The sequence below is a fragment of the Durotheca rogersii genome (assembly GCF_024521655.1).
Source record: "Durotheca rogersii strain YMJ 92031201 chromosome Unknown GGS23scaffold_8, whole genome shotgun sequence".
Taxonomy (NCBI): domain Eukaryota; kingdom Fungi; phylum Ascomycota; class Sordariomycetes; order Xylariales; family Xylariaceae; genus Durotheca; species Durotheca rogersii.
Genome location: NW_026251239.1, coordinates 800549 through 821180, shown reverse-complemented (window position 1 = coordinate 821180; position 20632 = coordinate 800549). Strand labels below are relative to the sequence as shown.

General features: G+C 50.7%; 4 protein-coding genes across 4 annotated transcripts; 1 reads left to right on the top strand and 3 right to left on the bottom strand.

Annotated features, from left to right (window-relative positions):
- Positions 1–895: 895 nt before the first annotated feature.
- On the bottom strand, positions 896–1983 carry GGS23DRAFT_513834 (uncharacterized protein). The gene has a single exon (XM_051514580.1). It carries the CDS (start codon positions 1665–1667, stop codon positions 1035–1037), a length of 633 nt encoding a protein of 210 aa, XP_051372494.1. The 5' UTR covers positions 1668–1983; the 3' UTR covers positions 896–1034.
- On the bottom strand, positions 1984–5319 carry GGS23DRAFT_620622 (uncharacterized protein). The gene has a single exon (XM_051521115.1). The coding sequence runs from the start codon at positions 4841–4843 to the stop codon at positions 2300–2302; it is 2544 nt and encodes an 847-aa protein (XP_051372493.1). The 5' UTR covers positions 4844–5319; the 3' UTR covers positions 1984–2299.
- Positions 5320–8827: 3508 nt separating this feature from the next.
- GGS23DRAFT_565310 (polyamine transporter 3) lies at positions 8828–11831 on the top strand. The gene is made up of 3 exons (XM_051516208.1): positions 8828–9781; positions 9844–10257; positions 10313–11831. The coding sequence occupies exons 1-3, from the start codon at positions 9138–9140 to the stop codon at positions 11100–11102; spliced, it is 1848 nt and encodes a 615-aa protein (XP_051372492.1). The 5' UTR covers positions 8828–9137; the 3' UTR covers positions 11103–11831.
- Positions 11832–12208: 377 nt separating this feature from the next.
- GGS23DRAFT_565308 (uncharacterized protein) lies at positions 12209–13254 on the bottom strand. The gene is made up of 2 exons (XM_051516207.1): positions 12978–13254; positions 12209–12908 (listed from the first exon to the last, which is right to left on the bottom strand). Exons 1-2 carry the CDS (start codon positions 12982–12984, stop codon positions 12646–12648), a joined length of 270 nt encoding a protein of 89 aa, XP_051372491.1. The 5' UTR covers positions 12985–13254; the 3' UTR covers positions 12209–12645.
- Positions 13255–20632: the final 7378 nt, after the last annotated feature.

Genomic DNA, 20632 nt, shown 5'->3' with positions numbered 1-20632 from the left:
CAGCGCACCTGTATTGCATTTTGTTTTTTTCTAACCCTCCGACGTGCCCACGGAATTATCCGTCGCACGCGACTCTCGCCAATGCAATGCAAGAGACCTCGTGTTCAGTCCGTGTGCTGGACCCCTACGCCGTCATCCCGTTTGCATCTTGCCGACTCCTCCCCCATTCCTCCCTCTCTTGCAGTATCTGTTCCCGTGCCGCGGAACGGCGTTTCCTATGCAATCTTACATCATTTCTCCCTCTCCACCCCCCGCGGCGACGCCCGGGTTAGGTGATAGCGGGCGGTAGCGACAGCGAGCTAGAGAGCACTGCCACGCCGACCACGAGAAACCGAGCAGGCGGTCCTGCCGATCGTTACCCGTTGAGCCGCGACTTTTCCGGTCTCTTTACCGGAAGCGTCGCTAGGCCCGTCTATTCCCTCTACCTATATGACGGACCTGCTCGGCCTCACGCCTTTCCTTCTCGAAGCCTTGGATATCTTCCTCTCCCTCTCGCCTCTAACCTATCCCGTCCCGTCCTCCACCCCCCTCCCATCCCCTTTTCATCAATGATCCTTGACGAGCCTCCCTCCCTCCCCCAGCACGAAAATGGCACGAAAGGGGTCTCTCCAGCACGTGCATGGGCGTATGTACCGTAGCATTTGAGCGAAAACCTGGGACCTGCCGATTGGGAATGATGTAACCATAGATTTAAAAAAGGAACCTCTAATACACAATTCGTGCGCGGATGGGAATTGCCCCTTCGAGGACCCTGCATATCAATATTCCGCAGATCAGCGCTCCCGATGGCCTTTCTCAGCCCCGGGGGCTATACTCAGTAGCCCAACACGAGATGACGACAGCTTATCATCGCCAACGACGTCGTCGTACCTTGTTTTTTTATTTTATTTTTCATGGTCTCCCTCCGGGGCACCTATACCCGCCGTCTCCTTCTTATCTACCCTGCCCAGTCTATGGCCCCTCTTTCCCGGAAACTTTCTGGTTATTTTTGGAGGGGGGTATAACTCGTATATGGACGCGATGGTAATTTAGGCCTAGCAGCGCTGCCCCGGACCCCACACCAGAGATGAGATGTCAGGACCCGGTGTCGAGAGGGTGCAAGAGGGCGACGGTAGCTGGGGAGGAGAGGGGAGCAGAGGCTGGTACCGGTACTTGGCAGTTAGGTATATGCCGCCTTGACTTAGTCGCGTGCGATGTGATGGGCGTGCGTGCGTTATCCGTGACGCGCGGGCGGACGGGGGGGGACGTACATATGCGTAGTTACGCTCACGCCCAGCCTCGAGTTCGCGGCACTCGCGAGCGGCAGGGAGACGGGATGGTAGCAGCGGATACATGGAGCCGACACGGGTCGGAAAGCCTGCCCGTCCCCGAGAAACCGAAGGCGTGCGCGATATGGGCTTGGGACTGTACGGGGGAGAACTGCGACGTGATCTTGGGGTCATTTCTGGCGAGGGGACGGGACGGATGGAAGGGTTGTGCAGAAGGCGTACGCAATGCAGGTAATAGGGGGATGGAAGGGAATGAGACGGGATGGGACGGGATGGGATGAGGATTACTATGCCAGACGTGTGGAGCAAGCGAGGACAATAGTGTCTTCTTGTCCAAGGCCCGACACGACCTGCCTTCGGTACCGATTGGAGGAGGAATACGGTCTGGGCACAGCACATTCATGTCCGTGCCGTCAGGTAGAATGGGAGACTGCGGACTATCTCGAAGCGAACTGCAGTCTTTGTATCGAGCGGCCGAGGGAACGGGAGTTTACCTTGGATGCAGAAACATGGGAGTTCTAGCTTTTTCCTATCCAGGGCTGCTACGGCAACCGTGTGAACATGGACGTGATGATAACAACCTGAGGGCATACAGAACATAACTTGGCGGGATACTCGCCGGTAAGAATTCGAGTAAGATGGCACGATGTAGCAGTAGAAGCAGGTAGTGAGTTAGGTATCGATGGGTTCCAATATACCACTATGAGCCTGTCCCGTCCTAGCCAACTCCCGTAAGATTAATGCCAACAAGTAACCGTCCATTCATTCCCTTGGCCTTTCCCAACCACACGAAGCCGAGACGAAAAATCAATGACGATGAAGAGAGATTTTAACGCGCCACCGCCCCGTCCGGTGCTAGTTGCAGGTAAGTCAAGAAAGGAAATGGCAGGTAAAACGACGACGTTACAAAAGTAAAGGCTTACACGACCCGTCAGGAGAACGGACGAGCGAGCGAAAAAACAAAGCAGGGGAACGCCAGCGTCTATCCATCCCGTCCGACAACTCCCGTCTAATGCCACCGACAATTTACACTACACCACGAAGTCGACGTTACCATTCTCATCCTCATCCGCGAGCCCCAGCCCGCTATCGTGCCGCCGCCGCTTCGCCCCCCTTGCGGCCGACGTCTTCGCCAGCTTAGCCGAGAGGTACGAGCCGGGGCGGGGGGAGCCGGCGGCAGTCGTCGGAGCAGCTTCTTCTTCTTCGCCAGCCTGCGCCTCCGCCTCCGCCACCACCTCCGCCATATCTACGATACTATCGTCCTCTTCCTTCTGCTCCTCCTCCTCGTCGTCGTCGCCGCCGCCGACATCAACACTCGAGTCGCGCCCGGCCGCGCCCGTCCTCCGCTTCCGGGGCGCCAGCTCGGCCGTGGCAGCAGCGCAGCCGCCGGCGCTGGCGAGGCTCTTCGCGGCGAGCAGGGACTCGGCGCTGAGCCCGGCGAGCACGCGCGCGAGCTCGGCCTTGACGGCCTGGACGGCGGCGCGCGCCGCCCGCGGGCCCTCGGCGGCGACCTGGCGGCCGAGCGCGGCGTTCTCGACGCGCAGCCGCTGCGCCGCCGCGTGCGCCGCGTGCAGCTCGGCGCGCACGGCGTCGAGCCCGCGGCGCAGCTCGAGCACGCGCGCGTCGCGCGCCGCCAGCGCCGCGCCGTGGCAGCGGTTGAGCGCGCCGGCCTCGGCCGCCTTGCGCGCGAGCTGCTGGCGCAGCGCGTCGGCCTGCGCCGCGACCTCGGCGAGCTGGGCCGCGCCGCCCTCCGCCTCGAGCTTGCGCACGAGCGCCTCGAGCGCCGCCACGTCGCGGCGGTAGCCCTCGGCCGCGCCCTTGAGCCGCGCGAGCCCGACCTCGAGGTCGGCGACGCGCGCGTCGCGGTCACGCAAGGCCGCGGCGCCGCGGTCTCGCTCATGCGCTAGCTCCGCTATGGCGTCGACCCGCGCCGCCAGCTGCTGGCGCAGCGAGCGCGCCGCCGCGTCGCGCTCCGCCACCGCGTCCTCGGCCCCGCGCGCCCGCCGCGCCAGGTCCCGCAGCCGCGCCAGCAGCAGGTCCAGCACCGCCGCCCCCCGCGCCGTTAGCGGCAGCGCGATCTCCCCCGGCGTCAGGTACTCCAGCTCTAGCCGCGCGCCCCGGAACGCTGCGGCTACCGCGGCTACCGCCGCCCCCGCGTCCCGCCCCCCGAACCCCAGCGCCCCCAGCGACACGTCCAGCGCCCCCAGCGCCGCCGTCCGGTCCGCCAGCGCTTGCAGGACCGCGTTCAGCCGCGCTTCGACGTCGGCGTCTGCGCCCTCGGCGTTGCGGGTGTTGTCAGGGTCGTCGTTGTTATTATTGCTATTGCTATCGTTTCCTTCCTTCGCGTCGCTGGCAGCGTCGGTCTCGGATCCCCGGGCGGCGGCGGCGATCTTCCCAGCGATGCGCGCCCGGAACGCGTCGTGGGCCTCGAGCGCCTCGGACAGCTTCGTCAGCTCGAGGCGCAGCGACGCGAGCTCGGCCTCGAGCGCCTCCTTCTCGGGGTCCGGCAGCGTGGCCTGGGCGCCGCGGTGCGACGACGACTGCGGCGTAACCGGAGCGGCGGCGGCAGCGGCGGCCCCGCCCGCCCGGCGCCCCGAGCATGGCGTCGTAGGGCCCGCTGGGCTCGTGCATGGCGGCGTCGGGAAGGACGCGGACGCAGACGCGCGGCGCTTGCGCTTCGACGGCGTGCTGCACACTACTTCGGTTACGGTCGCGTCGCCGAAGCCCATGTTGTAATCGTCGTCGTCGTCTTCGTCTTCGTCGTCGGAGAAGGGCACGGGCGCGGCTAGCGTCCAATTATAGAAGCTCTCGTCGCTGGGGCCGCCGCCGCCGCCGATAGTAGCCGCGGCACCGCTGACGCTGCTGCCGCTGTCGGACCCGGTCCGGCTGCTCAGCTCGCTGCGGAGGACCTCGACCTCGCGCTCGAGCTCGGCCACGCGGCCGGCGGAGTCGCCGCGGCCGCCGCGCAGAGCCGCGATCTCGTCGCGCAGGCGCTGGACCTCGGCGCGCTGCTCCCGCTCGCGCCGCCGCTTCGCGCCGTCGATCGCGTTCATCTCCTCGCTGAGCCCGTTGCGCCGGATGCGCCGCTTGACGCGCTCGTCGAGGACCTGCCGCAGCGACTTGATGCGCACCTCGTGGCTGGCGCCGCGGCCCCCGTCCCCGCACAGCTCGTCCTCGTCCTCGTCTCCCGCGAGGGATCGAGGCGCGGGCGTCGATTTCCGCCGGCGCTTAGGCGACGGCGAGGGCGCAGACCTGGCGTTGAGGAGAGATGTGCGGCGCACCATCGGCGTCAGGCCCGTCGACGCGTCGGCGAACTCGTCCTGGTCCTGCTCCGGGTCCTGATGGTTGCTGGCGTCCGGGCCCGGATCCGAGAAGCGGACCCTCTTCTTGGGTCTTGGCTTGCTCGGGGTCCTGGCGGTCGCCGACGTAGTAGTAGTGCCATTCGTTGCTGATGCTGACCGCCTTGCGTCGCCTGATCTGGCGCCTCGTACTGCTGCTGGTGCTGCTGCCGCCCTCGCGTTGGATCGTGGGGTGCGACGCAGCGCGATGGGGAGGAGATCACGGTCTTCGCCCATGTTCCCTCGCTAACCTGATCTGATAATTACGGTGGGGAGAGTCGACTCCTAATGGTGGTGATGGCCGACGACCACCCGGCCTGGCCTGAAGAGGAGCGCGGTCGAGAATCCGGGGATAGGTGCCAATGCAACGTAGCCAAAAGCCCACCGCACGAAGGTTGGTTGAGTTCGCGTAGCGGGTTCGATGGGATTATTTACTGTCGCACCGGGGAAGCCGTCTTTAAGAGAAGAGGACGCGTCTCAGATCCGGGACGACGATCAAATGTAAACAGAGACGGGACTCTGCCTGGGCGTACCTACGTCTACCGTGCGTGGCGTGGGTGTAGGTGCTTGTGTCAACGTACTGAGGTAAGGTATAGGTATGATGGATGTACCGCGCTGCGCCGGGTAAGCCTGCTTTAGGCACTGTATTTACTATCGCGAGGGAGAGGGGCACTTCGCGCGTCGTAGCGGGGCGACGCCAGAGACAACACGACTCAGAAATAGCCCACGCCAGGGCATGTTTACATATTTCCTATCGTGGCCTAGCGCGGTACTTCTCCAATTTCTTCATATCCCCTCAATTCATATCAGCCAATAGAAACTGGTTTCTTTATCGGTCCTTATCGATACCCACCGCGGCCTGCTGCAGCCAATCATGTCCGCTCTCCCTGTCTGGGCTGGGGCTTCTCCCCCGCTTCACCTCACTTTACCCCACTTCTCTTGCCCTCTCCTATTCTCCCTCCTTTTGTCGTCACCACCGACGGACGCACTCACCCTTCACTCTGTAACCCGGTCATGTTGCCGATGGCGAGGCCATCTCGGCGATGGTATTCACTTATCTTTGTGAAACCAGCATATGGGAGATGGCTGTCCAGGCTAATCTATGTCTTTAAGCTAACCTCTTTACTGTTTTTCTTTCGCGTATGCACCTAGGTAGGTAGGTATAACAATCTCCCGGGACCGCGTCGTCAGCTACCTATATGCGTATACTGAACCAAACCAGCGATCCCAGCAATGTATGTGCGAACTCCCTCAATGCTTGGTACTCATGTATGTGTATGTATGCGGGTGTGCTCGAAATGCACATGCACCTACCTATGTGTAGGATTGGCTATAGGTAGCATCGCGGCTTAGCCGGATCAGCAGCATCATGCCAGCTCTTTAGGAGTGGGGAAGACACGCCGTAGGCGCATCATAACATCCCTGGGTCCGGGTCTTCTTCCTTACGTGGATGGCTAAGTGGTTGATGTACCCTATCACATGTCGCTCGCTCGAGATTCTATATAACTAAAGAGATGATCGCCCACGGATCAACGGCCGCTGGTTGCTGTCGGTATCGCCGAATAGCCCATTCTCCCAAGCCATGCAATGCACGCCCTAGCGCTGGGCATCTCTCTCGGCTTGGCTGGTTCTCTTCCCCCCCTCCTCTTCAACGTCGCCGCTACGACGGCCTCGAGACAGGCGAGGGCGCAGAAGTCACGCGATGGCAATCCGCAAGCGTGTGGCTGGCGCCCGGAAAATCGGGGGACATGCGTCGGGCCTTCGCGTCGAGGCGGGGGAGAGGGGGGAGGGGGGAATGTAAACGTGCGCGGGCAGGCTCGCCCGGACGGCACGCTCACGAGCGTAGGCGTGCGTGGCTAGCAAACCCTCTCACGCCCGCACCGGGCCTCGCGGTAGCATAGGTAACACGCGCACTCCTACCCCTATGTACGAGTGTATCCGGATAGCCTGCCGCGACGCGTAGGCGGACACGTCACCCGCCGGAGGGCCTGAGCACGGAGCGTGCGAGTCGGTGGCGTCCAGTCGCCGCAGTCGGCTGCAGCCGATCGACGATATGACGGAGCGCACATGGGGCATCTCGTCGACGACGTGGCGGTGTCCCCTCCCGTGGCTAGAGTCGGGGTTCCAGAGGGGGAGGGGGAGGGAGGAGGGGGGCGACGGACGTGGGACAATGATCTCATGGCGCACTCGTCGGTCGCCCGCCCGCGCCACCGACGAGGACGTCTTCCCCCCCCCCCCCCCCCGGGGCTGTCGGGTATAGGTAGGAGGAGGGTTACGCGAGTCTTACCCATGCCTGCCTCGCGCCGCTATCGGACGGCACCGACGACGGGCGTTGGGAGGGTGGGAGGTAGAGCTAGCTCGCGAACTTGGTGAGAGGAGCCCGTCTAGAGAAGAAGCGCAGGACGTAATAGGGCGTAGCTTGATGAGTTCGACAAGCTCTAGATATTGCACCATCGCGAGAGGGGGTACGTACTTGTGCCGCCCCCTCCCGGCTGATGCTGCGTGCCCTTCATGAGTATAGAGATAACTCTGCGACGCATAGGCCAACAACCTTGCGCTTGATATACATGGCTCTCCGTAACGATGTGCCGTGGGTTAGTATCTCGATAGCGGCAGGCATGTAATACCTACTTTATACGATACCCCCCGAAACAATAGCCACCTGCCTTCGTGTTGCACACCGACAGGGTTCGACCGATTTTTGCGTGTGTGTCTATACCCCCGTACCTACCAGCTTTCGTCACCACTATTCCGTTACATTTTCAGGTACGAGTAGTGGGTTTGGACAGCTGTAGGACGCTTAGGACCCGGCCCCCAGCAATGGACATTTGAGGACGGGGTGGCGTCAATTCGATGATACCACCTCCCAACGCTGGCCATTCCGGAGTGGTCGGAGAGGGACGAGGTTAGTTTTTGGCAGACGTATCCTTTGCAGGACAGTGCCGGCGCTACTTTTTAGGCTCTTGAATCTTCTCGTGCCTGGCCCGCGGGGGGCATCCATCGTCGACAATTGATGTTCGTGAAGTGCCACTCTGTAATTATTGGTAGCGTGTCCTCTAAGAGTCTTGATGTCTTGAGCTAAGCTTCCCGATGGCGACAGGACGTGAGAGGGGCGGGGTAGGGAGGAGGGGAGTGATGCCACTAGGGAGTGGGGGTCCTGGGTATTGTGGGAGGAGGTAAGTAATGATAGGTATAAGGTAGCATTGCCGGGGTCTCGTGGGTTCTGGAGCCTCCCAGCTACCACTGTGAGCAATCAGCTTCATTGATGAATGGTCACCCAAACTCCTCAGCGCATCCTTGTTCATGACCCGGATATCACTGTTGTGCTGTGCGACGGCTTCGTTGTGTAGGTATACCTGCTACGATTCCCTCTCAGCCCCCTCCCTTCATCTCACAGAAAATATATACCCACATGGACAGCGGGATGAAGGCTGGAAATCCTCAAAGGCTCGCGCCAGACAGACAACAGCGACGGGATCGTGTACTTACTAATACGATTCAAATATCGCGTAGGTTTTAAAAAAACACGCAAGTCGATACCTGTTCATTATAATAGATCCCTAATTAGGCAGTAGTTGCCGCCGCCAGTTTATATTACCTCGGCTCGCCTGTTTTCGGCGTATTTTGCCCGCTGCCTACCGACAACCACACGGGTGGGTTATCCTGCAAGGGGGGTGTGGGGGGCAGCAAATGATAGACAAAGCCGTCGACGGAAGAACGGGGGTGAGGGAAACACGACAGAATCTGAGTGCATTGCCGACCGGCGTCGAAGGGGGGTGCCTAACCAGGCGGGCTACCATGCATATGCTCGTTCTGACCGGCATATGCTAAGAATATCGAGTGAAAGGAGAGCTGATTGGGACGTTGGGAACAAATAAGCTAACCTGCTGCCTCCTGTGCCTCTCAGCAATATATCGTGACTTTCTCTCGTAGCCAAATTTCGTGTGTCATGTAGTGCAAGCCTTCTAACTCCCTACGCTGATAGGGCTAGCAGGGGTGGCTGGCTAGCACCGTTGCAATCTCGCAGACTCCTCTCTGCTTCCGGTCCGTTACCCCTCGGGCTAGCATATTACTACATGTATACGTAGCTGGGCAAAAGTGGCCGCTGTGTTAGGAGCTGGGACAGCCGGCGGCCTGATATCGTAGGTAAGTGGAGGAGGATGACGGGCGACAGGAGTTACCGGTTCTCCGGTAGCTATTTTGTTATTTTCCCTCTGCCTTGGATACGTAAATGTTTGTTTTTCTCTTTTAGCCCCGTAACTATGGGCTATTATCAACTATTCACCTTTCTCCGGCATCTTTTCTTGTACATGGGTAACCCTGAGAGGAGCGTAAAGTGTAGGCATAAAAACCTTTTTAACCTCTTCACGACTACCTCATCATCTGTATTATCCTTGCCGGGGTAAGATCACAACCCCGTCACGAGTCTTTTCGACACGAGACCGAGGTCGTGTCGGCCCCTAGATACCCCAGGCCAGGGTCTATTTTGCCGCTCGGTATTGGTCGTCTTGAGCCATTTAGGTATTTGCGAATGGAGGTACCGCAGGATACGGAACGTCGGCTGGGCGAGGATGCAGGCGTAACAGTGACTAATGACGCCGCTTCGCGAAAGGGCTCAGTCGAACAGGGAGAGGAAGAGCAGGGTCGGCAGAGCCGCCAAAGCCATTCGAGCCACGCTTCCAACGCGTCCGACGACACGGATCCGCTTAGCCCTTTGGCATTGGCCTTGTCTGCCGGTGTTGAAGCGTACGAGGAGGTAGCGCGCGTGCGCACCGCCACGAGCATAGGAAGCGCCGCCTCGCGGCCCCCGGATTTCGAAGTCACCTTTGAGGATGATGATTCGGAAGACCCCAGGAACTGGCCGCTATGGTACCGCTCATGGATCGTATTCTCCATCAGCTACACCACATGGGTGGTCGTGTTCTACAGCACCAGTTACACCGCGTCTATACCTGGTCTGACCAAAGAGTTTCACGTATCCACGACCGTCGCAACCCTCGGCGTCACGAGTTACCTCCTCGGGCTCGCTACCGGTAGCTTGCTGGCTGCGCCGGCCAGCGAGCTGTATGGCCGGCGGCCGGTATACGTCATCTGTATGGTCTGCTTCACCCTTCTGGTGATTCCATGCTGTCTGGCGACGTCGTTGGAAGAAGTCATAGTGGTTAGGTTCTTTGGGTAGGTTGCTTGGCGAAAAGCCCTTCCCGTCGCCGCTGAGCTGGCACTAATCCGGAATCTAGCGCGGTGTTTGGCGCCGTGATGGTCTCTAATAGCGCCGGAAGTATTGTCGACATCTCCACGGAAGAGAACCGGGCTCTTATCATGTCGCTCTGGTCCATTGCACCGTTGAATGGACCTGTCACGGGCCCTGTTATCGGTGGCTTCGTATTCGAGAGCCTCGGCTGGAGATGGGAAAACTGGCTTGCGCTAATACTGGCCGGAGCCGGAACTGTTAGTATGATATTCTCGAAAGAGACATACGCCCCTATCATCCTTCAATCGATGGCCGCACGCAAACGCAAGGATACCGACGACGAGAGGTGGTGGTGCCGGTACGATCAGAAGTTGTCCAAGTTGGCGCTCATGAGAATCAACCTGCTACGGCCGTTCGAGCTCTCTTTGACGGAGCCGATACTCTGGTTCTTTAATATCTGGTGCGTCCTTTCTCTTCACAGACCGGCAGCTTATCTTGCTGACCGTGTTGTGTAGGATCTCCCTCATATACGGGATTCTCTACTTGTGCTTCATTGCTTACCCCGTCGTGTTTTCGCAAAATCGTGGTTGGGGACCCGGGATTTCCGGCCTCGCATTTGTAGGCATTGGCACGGGTACCATGCTCGCCATCCTCACCGAGCCTCTCTTACGGAAGATCATCAACGCCCACCCTAAGGACTCGCTCACAGGCCGGGTGCCCCCTGAGGCGACCGCGCGCGTCATGATTATCGGTGCGGTCCTTGTTCCCGTCGGACAGCTAGTCTTCAGCTGGACCTGTCTTCCCGGGACGATTCACTGGGCGATCCCGATTGCCTTTGGCATTCCTTTCGGCGCCGGCAACGCGATCAGCTTCATCTACGGCTCGAACTACCTCGCCGGCGCCTACGGTATTTACGCCGCCTCGGCTCTGGCGGGAAACACGATGATGCGCAGCGTATTCGGTGGCACCCTTCCCTTGGCTGGCCCGTCTATGTACGCCGCGCTTACGCCGCAGTGGGCGGGCACGCTGCTCGGGTTGTTGGAAGCGGCTATGATTCCCATTCCGATTGTCTTTTACCGGTACGGCGAGAAGATTCGAGCCAGGAGCCCTATAATTCGGCAGATGCGCGAGGACCAAGAGAAGAACGAGCGCCGCGCTGCCCGCGCGAAAAGATGGAGAGAGAGACACCAAGGCGAACAAGAGGTTATCGGTGGAACCCGACCATCTGAGCCCGAGGGGAGGCTGACGCAAGAAGACGCAGAGAAAGGAGTGGTCGGAACGAGCCCTCTAGGACCGTCAGTATGAAAGACGAGACCAACGTATAATGTCTCGTCGGGACCGTGATGCTTGTACTCGAGTCTTTTCGTGTGGGGAATAAAATAGGTATGATTGATATTATAGGCCGGTTAAACTGTTATCGATAATGTATGAATGAACTCGTCAAGGAAACGAGAGGCCAGGAACTTGTAATTTGCGGCTTGCGTGTACGGCATCGAGGGATGGACATATTCCCTGACTCGACAGCACATTATCCCTCCGTCGAGGATTCACCACCACATCTCACAGGAACACTAGGTAAGTCCTGGGGGACGCCGCCTGAAAACGCCCTGATGAAGGCTACAAATGCCGCTGGTTCAAATAGAGTAAAACGCGGCTTACTGGCGTTGTATCGGGTGTCGACGAGGTTTCCGAGGCATGTCTGTGGGATGGAAGAGACGTGACGAGTAGTCTTCTCCCTGGCTAGACGTATCGAGGGGGATCACCGGAAAGCTAGACCGGGAAAGTGGGTTGTCAGCCAGACTCTGATTCACCTTGTTCCCGAGTACAGGGCTCGTGGGTGTGAAGTTGATCCTCGCAGTCGCGGTCAGGCCGGGGACCATAGGCCATCCGAAGCGAATATTGTCGATGGTCCGTTCAACTTGGTCGGGCCATGTATTGCGAGTAGAATCGAAGTTACTTCGGTCTTATAACTCAACTGTCCGGGTATTACCTTTACCTGGATACATTGTTTCCTCTTTATGCCCATATCACCGCGGTTAATAGGTACCGATTTCCGAGGTCCTAAACCAGCCTAACTAATCCCTTATCTTACCCTAATCTTTAACCGGGTTAAGCAGAAAACTTACCTTATATTAAGCTTTACTTTCATTATTTGTAAAGAGGTTAAAACGTCTTTATTCATTATATTTTATTATTATATTAACCTATATTTAATTAAATATTTTCATAATTAAATGTTACTTTAAAAAAATATTTTATATAATATTAAGGTATAATATTAATTAATGGTAATGAGTAATAATTTTAATAGTAATAAGTTTTAATAATGATATATCGTAATAAATATAATTTTAATAATTTAATTAATTAAATTTTTTAATTAATTAGTAAATTATAGTAATTATAAAAATGTATTAATTAAATTTTTTCTTATACGACATTTAAAAATATGTTTCGAAGGAAAAATTTATAGCCTCTATCCGAAATAGGAATAAAGCTCGGTATAAAACGGGGTTTTCGTTTAATCCGGTAAGAGGTTAGTTAGGGTAAGGTATAAGGGATTAGTTAGGCTTGTCTACGATCTCCCAATACCGATATCTCATTCAGTAGTATCGAGACCCTAGGAATCGCAGCAATGTGTACCCTTATTGTCCTCGTTATCCGACTTCGGGTTCAAAATGGCGTCAAACGTGGCCGGCCAGTCAAGCGCCGTGACCTCCTGGATGAGCCGCAGGATGTCGCCCAGCCCGTCTCGCTGCATCACGCGCCAGTTGTAGAATGACCCGGCTGACGCGATCCAGCGTGCCGGGCTAACCGGTCCATGTCAGTCGTAGTCCTCCGCTTCCTATCACGGGCACGAAAGGAGGTAAGTGACTCGCTTAGACCCAAGCAGCGTCTCGCCGCCCTGCGCCTCCCACGTCAGCGCTTCTTGACTGTGTGCGTCACTCTGGGCGTTCTGGCTCCCGGACACGAAAGGGCTTGAAAAGTTGGCGCCCGCCGCCAGCTTCATGGCGTCCTTCTTCGCGCTCGTGCTGCTCGCCGACGGCGTGCTGGCGTCCTGTGTACTGTGCAGTCGGCCACCTAGCTGTACCGTGGTGGTAAAGACGAGGCCTGGCCATGGTGGTGGTTCATGTCAACATGGAATTTACTATAAAGGGGGATGGGGCAGAGTGACCATACCAAACATCCGCTGGAAAGTATAAATGTCCTTACGCTTCTTGTTCGTCTCGATAGTCTCGAGAAGCGCGCTGCACGCGTCCGACGGCTCAAGATCGTCGGCATCGAAATATACCGCCACGCGGGGGAACTTTTATGTATGTAACAAGGGGATATGCTTGGAATAGGTTTAATTTAACTAATAATTCTATAGGGGGTCTCTTAGGTCCTTGTTCTTTTCTAAGTCCGTCGTCCCCTTCTTATCTTAATATATCTTAAAGGTACCCTTGTACCTTAGTACCTTTGTACCTTACTACCGAAGCTATCCGAAGCTTATCTAGGACTTTTCCTTAGTAGGTTCCCGAGGTAATAGCTTTAATGCCCGATATTATCCTCCTAACCCTTATAACCTAATTATTAGCGTAGGGTTTCATCCCCGTATAATACTATCTCTTTTTATCGAAGAAGCTCGTCTCTAAGCGTTAATTAGGTACCTAGGTTCGTTAGTTAGCGGGCTTATTAAGGTTTTATTAATAGAATAACTTAATAGCTCCTTTTATTCCTTCGGTAGTAAAGTATTCCTACGGCTCTTAAGTTTAGTAGCGCTTAACCGGCTATCCTTATTATTTTACTAAGTATTTAATAACTTTTCCGGTCCTAGCGGAGTTTAATACCTTATTTACTTCGTAATCTTCTGCCTTAATCGGGGCTACTTCCCGTAAGACCTAGTTAAGGTTAGGTAATTCCTAATTACTAGCGCGGTAAGGTTCGATAAGGAATACGTAGAAGGTACTGTAAATACGTTAGCCTTTCGGGAGTATTAAAATTACGGCGGTAAGGGAAACGACCTTTTAAATCTTAAAGGAACCGAGTATCTTCTTATTTATCTTCTTTATAAGGCGCTTAGTTTTAATATTATAAGCGTTTAGTATAATAAGCTATCCGACTTTTAGAAGGGATTCCTCCTTTCGGTATTTATCTACCTATCCTTTTATCCGTTACCGTACTTTTTTTAAATGCTATTTAGCTTCGTTATATACCCTAGTTATTTAATAAGTATAAAGGTTACTCCCTGGATTCTTAAGGATACTTAATAAGGGATTATATACTACTAAGTATTATCTATAGTTAATATAAAAAGGTAATATATTAATAGCTATTAAAGCGGTATTATTATAAGTAAATTCGGTAGTAGGAAGTAAGCTTTCCTAGTCGCTTATTTCGTAATTTACGAAGGCGCGTAGGTATGCTTCTAGGATTTAGTTAAGTCTTTCCGTCTATCTATCGGTTTAAGGATAAAAGGCGGTACTTATTCTAGGCTTAACTCCTAGGAGCTTTAGAATATCCTTTTATATATAGGAAATAAACCGTAAGTCTCGGTCTAAGATAATATCTAAAGAGATCTTATATAGCCGCTAGTAGTTACGGATAAAGATAGGTATTAAGTCCTCGGCTTTTTTACCGTCCTTTTTTAACGGAATAAAGTACGCTATCTTGGTAAAGGGGTTTACGATAATCCATATAGAATCGTAACCGTTAGATATTAATAAGTCCGTAATAAAGTCTATCGCGATTATTTACTATGGTCGATAATATAATTCCATAAGCTATAGTAATCCGAACGGGATATATCGGGGTACCTTATTTTATTAATACTTACGATATTCCCTAACGAATTCCCTAATTATTACTTCTAGGTTAAGTTATTAAAAGTTCCGAGTAATAAGTTCCATAGTTTTATCTATACCTATATATCCCGTTACTTTAATATCGTATTCCGATTTAATTATTTCTTATTATAGGTCCCTAGGTATCTAAAGACGGTTTCGTCGGTAAAGAAGGCCCTCTTAGAGCTCTACCTCCTTACCGAGCGGTTTAACTAGTTAAACTTAGTACTCCGGGTCTTATACCGCCGCCGTTTTAACCTATTTAATAAACTCTAGGGTCTAAACGGATATTAAGATATTACTTAATCGTACGCTAAAGAGTATTACCGTAGGTAAGCTCGAATTTTTTAAAAAATGCTTTTCTTATAGGACCGTCGCTATCGGCTAATCCTTAGCTCCTTCTTTTTTAAGGCGATATTATAGTAGTTTAAATAAAATATCGGCCTTCTTATTTTATTTCCCTAGGCGGTAGTATATTATAAAGTAATACGAAAAGAACTACTAAGCCTAGCGGATCTATCGTCGATTTAGTACTTTTACCGTAGTAAAGTACGTTAGGTTTTAATGGTTTAAGTATACTTTTATTTAATGCTAAGTATCTTCGAAGTAATATCGCTACTTCTCGAATGCGTCGACGATTACTAATAATTCCTTATTATATATTTCGTAATTTATTTCCGCTAGGGTAAGTCGTTTTAAGAAAAAGGCTATTAGTTTTAGTCTTTCTTTATCGTTTTTTTACGAGAAGACGGCCGAAATAACGAAGTCCGAGGCGTCGGCTTTAACGATCGGAATTCGATTAAGATCGAAGTATATAAGTACCGGGGCTTTTATAAAGGTTTCCTTTAATTCTTAGAAGGCCTTTTCTATTTCGATTTCCTATTTCTATAGCTTACGGTTCCTTTTATTAGCGCTAATAATTAGCCTAGCTATACCCGAGAAATTACGTATAAATTTACGGTAGAAGTTAACGAATCCGATAAAGCTTTAAAAGTCCTTAAGCGTAGCTAGGATACGCTAGTTAAGGATAGCTTCTACTTTATCCTTAGATATAATAATACCCTTAAGGCTTATATTATATCCTAAGAATTTAACTTCTTACGTTCGCTAGGTATATTTCTTTAGGGCTACCGCTAAATGGTTTTTTATAAGCCGTTTTAAAACTTCTTTAATTAGTTTATTATATTCTTCTAACGTATCGGCGTAGATTAAGACGTTATCGAAATAAGCGATAACTTCTACGTCTAAGAAGTCGCGGAAGATATGGTTTATTATGGCTTAAAAGGTAGCTAAGGCGTTAATTAATCCTATAGGTATAACCGTATACTCGTATAGCTTATATCGCGTTCTAAAGGCGGTCTTTTATTCGTCGCTTTCCTTAATTCGTATTATATAAAAACCAAACTTTAAATTAATCTTAATAAATTATCGCGCCGTTTAAAATAAGTTCTATAGTTCGTTAATTAACGGAATCGGGTATCGAACGGGTATTATAATTTTATTTAACTTCCGGTAGTTAGCTACCGGTCTTAGGGCGCCTAGGTCCTTTTTATTTATAAATATTATAAATGCGCTATAGGGAGCCTTAGATTTCCGGATTCTTCCTATAGCTATTATTTCGTCGAGCTATGGTTTTAAGGCATTTAATTATCGTTCGTTTATAACGTATAAGGGTTTCTACGGGAGGGTAATCCCTAGACGAAGTTCGATAGCGTAGTCTTATAATTACCGATTAAGGAACCGTTATCCCGCCTCCTTAGTTATAATAGGAACGAAGTCGCGGAATTACTCGGGTACTTACGATAAAGCGTCCTTTTCTCGCGTAGTTCCTATACGGATCGGCCGAGGGCGGTAATTCCGGTAATTAAGTAAGTTAAAATATAATCGTTCCTCTATAAATAAGCCTTAGGAAGGGTATTCCTTTATTTATTATTAGGATAGGATAGCGTCGACTTCTTCGTTTAAATTACTAACTTCTTAAGCGATAAGGTAAATATATTTATAGCTACGGAACTTCATTTTATTCGTATACCGAAGCCTTCTTAACGAGATCTCGGAGCCGTTAAATCTTATTAGGGTTCTTAATTTCGAGCGTTAGTTAATAGGAAGGCGTAACTACTTAACCTTAGCCGTATTAATTAAAGGTACCTCGCTACCGGTATTTAATAGGACTCGTAGGAGGTATTCCTTTCCCTAGTATTTTATTTATATCGTATAAATAAGCCGTTTACCTAACCTTAGTTCGTTTAAGTCGTATTAAGGGACTCGTAATTTCTTCGTTATTAGTATTACTTCCGTTACTTCTGGCGTTCCGGGTCGTTTAATAGTAGTAATCTTTACGTTATCTTTATCGCCCCTTTTTCCCGTTAACGTTTACGGGAAGGCGTTTAAAAATCCCGTTCTTTATCGGAATCGAATAGCTCCATAATACGGAAAAGAATTCCCTCCTATCGTATAATAGTATCGATTCTAGCCCTTTTATTAGGTAGTAATTCGGGCTCTTTCCTTTCTCTTTTTCCCGATAAAACCTTTTTAAATAGCGTAGGTAAGTCCCGTCCTTTTAAGTCCTTTTTTACGAAATAAGCTAAGGTTTAGTAATTATCCTTTCTATACCTTTAGTAGGCCTTCTTATCCTTTTTTCGCTAGTCGATAACGGTTTAATTAATCCTAACTAAAGCCTTTTTATTACCTACCTATCGTAAGTCCTTAGCCGGTACGGGTTTCTTATTATCCTTACCTTTACGTTCGTTTACCGGTTAACCTAAGCGGGAACGAATTTCTTTTACGGGTTACTTTTATTATTAGTTCGCTTTTATATATTCCTTTTACGAAGCGGACCTTCCTTTTCCCGAAATCCTTAGGTTAATTATTATGTTTTTATAAATTTAACCGGCTTCTTTAATTACCTTAAGGAAGGCTTTATTACTTTCGGGGATATTACTTAATCGTAAATAAACTAACTTAGTTATTTCGTCGGGTAAGGTACGGGCGATATAATTCTAGAAGGTAGTTCCGGATTATTAAACGACGTCGTTAAGGTTTATAAGCTTAATAAGATATTAAGAGATATTTCCTTAATATTTAAGTTCTTATATCTTCTTAAAGTTACGATATCGTTCGGCGGGATCCTTAAATCGCTCCTAGAGGGCTTAGGAATATCCTACCTAAGTATCGACGATTATTAACCTCTTTACCTAGGCTAATCGTTATTAATACTAAAGCTAGGCCTTTTTAATAAGTATCGATCCTACTTAGTTAATTTTCTAAACGTCCCGGATAAAACTTTCCTCGTAAGTTTCGAGGTAGGATTTAATCTTAATTTATTACGATCGGAACTTAGCTAAGTCTTTACCGTTATAAGCCGTAGGTTTAATAAGGTATACCGGATTAATTATTACCGTAATACTTCGTCGATTATTTATAACTTTAGTTTAGGCCCGAATTATACGTTCTTCGGCCGGGTCGAGAGGCTCTTATAATTCTTTAGGGGCTCCGGATAAACGTCGCGGCCTTTACGGGTCCCTAAATTTTAAGCCCTCCGAGTCGTCGGAATTCCTTAGGTCCCTTAAGGTATTCCGCGGGGTCCTTAGTAATTACGGTAGTCCTTACCCGGCTCCTCCCGATATAAAGGCGCTTACGGTAATATCCTAAAAGCGGGCCCGCGCGCGTATAGTAATGCGTTTAACCGCGGTATTTTATAATACGCCGTCGGAAATAATCTCCTTTATTTTAACTTCGTTATTAATATATCTCCCGGTAAATATTATCGTAATACGGGCGGCTAACGCGGGAGTAGGTATCCTTATCCTTTAACTAGCTCCGATAATAATAAATTTAATATCCGTTAGCTTATTACTTAGTCGTTATTATTAATATTCCTTAATTAAATTAGCCGCGTAAGCCTTAAGGTCGTTTTTAATTAGCTAGGTTTTTTCCTCCATAGCCCCGGAAGTAAGGTATTCCTTACTAAGGATCTCGTTAATTTATTTATCCTTCTACGTAGCCTAGGAGCTAACGTCCGTTACTAACTTATCGTATTCTTTATAGAGCTAGGTTAAGGCTCGTTAGTTTTAAAGTACGGCGTTTCGTAATTAATTTATAACGGCCGTTCGTACTTTATTTTATCGGGTAAACTTAGCTACGGTTTCCTATACGTTTTAAGCGAAGTAAGTACTTTACTCTACGACTTACTTCTAGAACTTATAGATTTATATCTTCATAATTCGGATACCGGTAATTTATATAACCGTAACGGTTTAATAAAATTATCGTAATTATTCGTATTATTTCTTTAGAATCGTATTCTACCGATATCCTACGTCGATTTAGTTAGCTAGTATTACTAGGCTTTAGTAAGCTTATTTTATTTACTTATATAAATCTACGATTTATTACGGAGGGTTTCGTATAACTACTCCTAAGTTCGCGATTTCCGGAGTATTAGCTATAACTACCTCGTATTCCTAAGGTTAGTATACTACGAGGAATTTATCGGTCGGTTCGGGGATCGGTTTTAGCTAAGGCGTTAAAGTAATTCGTTCGGCGTCCTTTACCTTTAATTCCGTTATTATAGCCTTTAGTTTATTAATCGTAGTCATTATTTAGGCTACCTCCGCTATAGAGATCGACGCGGGCCCCGAAATAGCCGGTCTTAGGAGTAGGAACGCCCGCGGCTCTAGTCCTTTAGTAAAGGGTCGAGGTTAGTCTAATGATAATAATACCGACTTAGGCGTAGGCTTTTCTTATTATTAACTTATAATAAAGTTATAAGGGTAAGAGTAATATAGAATTATCTATAATAAAGGGATATACTTAAAATAGGTTTAATTTAATTAATAATTCTATAGGGGGTCTTTTAGGTCCTTATTCTTTTCTAAGTCCGTCGTCCCCTTCTTATCTTAATATATCTTAAAGGTACCCTTATACCTTAGTATCTTTATACCTTACTACCGAAGCTATCCGAAGCTTATCTAGGACTTTTCCTTAGCAGGTTCCCGAGGTAACAGCCTTAATGCCCGATATTATCCTCCTAACCCTTATGACCTAATTATTGGCGTAGGGTTCCATCCCCGTGTAACAATGTGGTAGTGAGTATCCAACATGTTAGTTAAGTCATGCTATAGCCTGGAGGGCAAAGTAAAGTGAAGCAAGCGTAGTTCATGTAGAGTCAGGGCAGCGCTCACATTATACGACGCGTGCAGCGCATCCATGGCCTTCCCCTGGTTCCAGCCCGACGAGCTCCCGGACGACGACGAGCCCGACACCGAGAGGCCGCCTGTGATGCCGCCGATGCCGCCTGAGCTGTGTCCATGATCAGTATCCAGCCAAGTCTCTATGGACGTTGTGCTTGGGAGGACTTCAGTGGTGCAAGATGTAAGGCAAGATACAGTACTCACGCGGCCGCCTCTACGCTCCAAGACGAAAACGCATTCATGGCCATGGACATCTGTAACTCCGGCTTGATCTCGCTGACGGTGACGGACGAGTCATCCGTCGCCTGGAACCACGGGATAGCGTACAGAGGGGTCGTAGTCGTAGCCTGAGATGTGCTGTCGCCTGCATCAATGCCGGTATCGCCATCGTTCTTGTGGCCAACGAGGTTCCCGTATGGATCAGGGTAAGACCGCTTCAGTTTGAAGGCTGCGAGCAGAGGGGTGTTTTCGCTAATATGCTTTGAGAGGGTTTGTGGAGAGCGGAATATTAATGGCTGGTGGCATTACTCACCAGGCCCTCGTGCTGCCATCAGCAAGCCCGTGGATCCGTCATACCTAGTAAAAGCCATTCAGCAGCGAGTTGGTTACCATGACGATATGCCATTGGGACTCGGTCATGGCTGCAACATGACTAGAACCTGGTTAGTATCAGTATGCCCCAAAAAGGAAAAAAAGAAACGGGTATATGTTGAGACTATCTCCGAGCCAGCGACCATGCCCGCCGTATCGACATGCTGCTTTGTTGCTTGTTGGACACGGAGCGAAGAAACCCACTCCAGCTAAGGGCGAGGCCGAGCAT